The 3,873-nt window shown below is 46.3% G+C and overlaps 1 protein-coding gene across 1 annotated transcript in view; it reads left to right on the top strand.

Annotated features, from left to right (window-relative positions):
• PEX5L (peroxisomal biogenesis factor 5-like) overlaps nt 1-3,873 on the top strand; it is a gene marked incomplete at its 5' end in the record, with an annotated part of 59,474 nt that overhangs the window by 40,658 nt on the left and 14,943 nt on the right. Inside the window, 1 exon segment of the mRNA XM_015423345.1 lies at nt 1,597-1,713. Within this exon segment, the coding sequence (XP_015278831.1) occupies nt 1,597-1,713 (117 nt within the window).

Here is a 3,873-nt window from a genome sequence, read left to right as displayed (position 1 = left end):
AGCCTTGGCTAGTATTTGGAAGGGTGACCTCCAAGGAATACCAGGGCTGTGACGCAGAGGCAGGCAATGGCAAACCACCTCTGAAACGTCTCTTGCCTTAAAAACAAGTGTGGCTCGCCACCTAGTGGTACATAATGCTAAGAGAGCTAGAACTTCTGACTGCCGGATAGTCTTAGAATCTCCTGGCTATTCCACACACAATGGCATAATTATTATTATTACTAATGCTAGATAGCCCAGTGGTCTGACTCGGTATTGAGCAGCTTCCTACATTCCTGTAAAAAGCTGTCTCCTTAGTTGCTCAGCAATAGAAGACTGATGCCCCTAGTACTTCAGGAAAAGACCCTAAACATTTGTAAGTGGATGTGGGAGAACGAGGACCTTCACATAGCCTGTTCTCAAAGCTTACAGCCTGAAAAGCCCAGGCTTGCCCAAGCATGTGGGATCTTGGAAGCTAAGCAGGTTTGGCCCTGGATAGCATTTGAATGGTAGACCATCAACAAAGACCAGGTTTGCTACACAGAGAAAGGCAATGGCCAACCACCTCTGCTCATCTCTTGCCTTGGAAACCCCATGAGGGGTTGCCATAAGTTGTTTGCGACTGGATGGAACTTAATTATTATTACATCGTGAACTGCATAGGAAGCAAAAGTCTGCATAAGTTATTGATTTAAAATGGTGAGGGGTGTCTAAACTGAAATGTCTCAAGGAATAATCTAACTGTCATACTCTAAACCAGTTGAAGTTGTTGAGCAGTCTTCAAGCCCTGCCCCTCATGTATCATGCCATACAGTAATCTAACTTGGATGGTTTTTTTCAATCAATCAATTCTTTATTCGGCCAACAACCAGTACAAGAATAAAAGCTTCACAATAATGGCATTAGAAAGTAAAATTGGTCCGATCTATTGGCAACAATTAGTTAAAATCCGTACATAAAATATCTCTACAAATTCTACAGGCGACTGAAATTTTTTTGGGCACAACTAATGGTAACCTGTTGATTAGCACCCATTAAAAGTTTCTTTAAAATATAAACATCGGAACATCCGGGAAGATTGATAAGCAGAGGGGAAATTGTATTAGAACGAGCTTCCTGATAGAAGCGACAGTGGAATAATACATGCTCGACTGACTCTGCCTCTTCAGTGCCACACAGACAAATCCTTTCCTTGATGGGAATCTTTTTCTATCTCCCCTCTAAAACTGCAAAGGGGAGGACTTTCCATCTCGCCAGAGTAAATGCTCTCCGTTGACTGGGTACCTCCAGGACAGAGAGATAAGGTGCCGGGGCGACAACATATTTAAGCTTCTCAGGTATCAGGAAGTTTGGAACATTGTTAATGTCCCTTTGTCACTCTGCATCAAACAACCTTTGTTTGATCATTGATTTTGCTTGATCAAAGCCCATTTGCAGGACAAATTCAGGAGAGAACTTGGATGTTACAAACCCACAGATAGCAAAGTAAAAATTACTTTCCGTCTTCATCCACGACTCAGAAGTGATCTGGCTTTGTACAGTGATCATCAGGAACAATTTGAAACCTGGCATTGTTCATTCTTCCATTTTCTTTCTCCTGTTCTATCTTCTCCCTAGTCAGACACAGAGTTTTGGGATAAGATGCAAGCCGAGTGGGAAGAAATGGCTCGGAGGAACTGGATTTCCGATGGCCAAGACGCTCCAGGCCAGGTAGCTGTCTCCATCAACGAGAAGGTAAGGCAGGTGACGTTCTGGGGAAGGAAAGGGGGCTTGTAGGCCCAGTGGATTGTGATGAACTTGACAAGGGTGATGGGAGCTGGGGGAGTTCCGTGTGTGACTGTCGGAAAATAAATGGGCCCAGGGCTTTTTTTGTAGAAAAAGCCCAGCAGGAACTCATTAGCATAATAGGTCACACCCAACAGCAGAAACTCATTAGCCTATTAGGCCACACCCCTGACAGCACAGCTCATTGGCATATTAGGCCACACCCCCGTGTTACCGGAAGTGTGGTCATCCAGCCACACCCACCTTTTGCTTCTTATTCTGTTTACCTTGTTTGTTGTCCAAACCCAGGGCTTTTTTTGGGTAGCAGGAACTCCTTTGCATGTTAGGCCACACACCCCTAATGTAGCCAATCCTAATGAGTTCCTGCTGTTGGGTGTGGCCTATTATGCTAATGAGTTCCTGCTGGGCGTGGTCAACTCCGGATCTAGCCGGAACTCCGTTTCTGTGCGTTCCTGCCCAAAAATAGCCCTGAATGGGCCAATGCAAGGATTTGACTCTTATGATTGCGAGGATAACCTTGAACTTGTGGGGCAGTGTGCAGCGAATCGCTCCGATGTTAGAGAGGTGCCGAGCAGGATCTGCTTTATTTATTTACTTCATAAACGGAGTAATTAAAACGTACTCTGCCTCCCCCCCCCAGTGGGGACGCAAAGCAGCGAATGTTGTTCTCCTCTCTTCCGCTTCGTCCTCACCACAACCACCCTGTGAGGTAGGTCAGGCTGAGAGTGGGTGACTGGCCCCAGGTCACCCAGCAAGTTTCCTCGGCAGAGTGGGGATTCGGACCTGGGTTTCCCAGTTCTTAGTCTGAGACATTAACCACTCTGCCACGCTCAGTCTGCAAAAAGATGATACAAGGCCAATTCTCATGCGGAGTGCTTTCACCTATAAAGGGGAGACAGCCTTGTAGGGCAGGTCTTCCTGCCTTCTGTTTCAGCCTTTGAAGAAAGGTAGGCTGGGAGGGACTGGCTGGCCCACGGTCACTCAGTGAGCATCCTGGCTATTTGAGGAGCCTGTCTGGTCCGGACTAACCGCTACACCGCACTCCCACTGAGGATCGTTTTAAAATAATATTTATATAGTTAAAATAGATTTCGGTACCTGCCTTTCTCAGGACGAGGAGAGTAATAACTAGTCTAAAAACAGTACAGAAACAATTGGATAAAACAGTAAACATTCAAACAGCAACTATGAAAAACATTAAAACCGTAGGGTATGTTTTCATTTGTTAGCACACCTTGGCGGCCCTCGTGAAGGCAGGAAGGCCCCCTGTCATTCTGACCGCAGTCAAAACAGGTTGAATCCAAAGCACTATCCATGAAGTAAAGCTGGGTGGAGGGACTTTCCTGCCCTTCTCCTCTGGCTACAAGCCCACAGGAGCCCCAAAAGTCTGTTATTGGGGGTCAGGGGACCCCCAGGATCAGCACAGGGGAAAGTAGGGTACCCACGATGGGAGAGTGAAATCAGTGAAACTCTCTTCCTTTGCTGACGGAAATGGTATTTCACCAGAATAATGGTAGATTCATCTGTTGGCCGAGGGACAACACCGTTGGATATGTTCCAGTGTGTGTACTAAATGAATACCCGAGACACGTGAAACATTTTAAAAGAAAGCCAGCCCATCCATCTTCAGCACTTCTGTTGGATCAGGGGTCTTTTTGTAGAAAAAGAGCTGCAGGAGCTCATTAGCATATGGCATGCTAATGAGCTACTGGGCTATTAGGATATGCCACGCCCCCTGACATCACCGGACGTGATGGCAGAAGGGGAAGCAAAAGGGGGGGAGGCATCTTCAAAAGCCTCCCCTCCCCTTCCCTTGAGGGGGGAGCAAAGAGAGAAGGGGTTTAAACTTTAAACCCCTTCTCACTAGAGTTGGGCCACAGGAGGAAAGACAGAAGGAAAGAGAGAGAGTAGAGAGAAGGAAAGAAGGAAGGAAAGAGGGAAAGAAACAGAAGGAAAGAAGGAGAGAAAGAAAGAGAATGGAAGAAGTAGGGAAACAGGGAAAGGAGGAAAAAAGAGAAGAGAAGAAGGCAGGAAAGAAAGAGAGAAGGGAAGAAGGAAGGAAAGAGGGAAAGGAAAGGAGGAAAAGAGAGGAAGGAAGAGAAGGGAAAG

The sequence above is a fragment of the Gekko japonicus genome, unplaced genomic scaffold (genome assembly GCF_001447785.1).
Source record: "Gekko japonicus isolate JY-2015 unplaced genomic scaffold, Gekko_japonicus_V1.1 scaffold1556, whole genome shotgun sequence".
Lineage (NCBI taxonomy): Eukaryota > Metazoa > Chordata > Lepidosauria > Squamata > Gekkonidae > Gekko > Gekko japonicus.
This window is presented reverse-complemented; position numbering and strand designations above follow the sequence as displayed.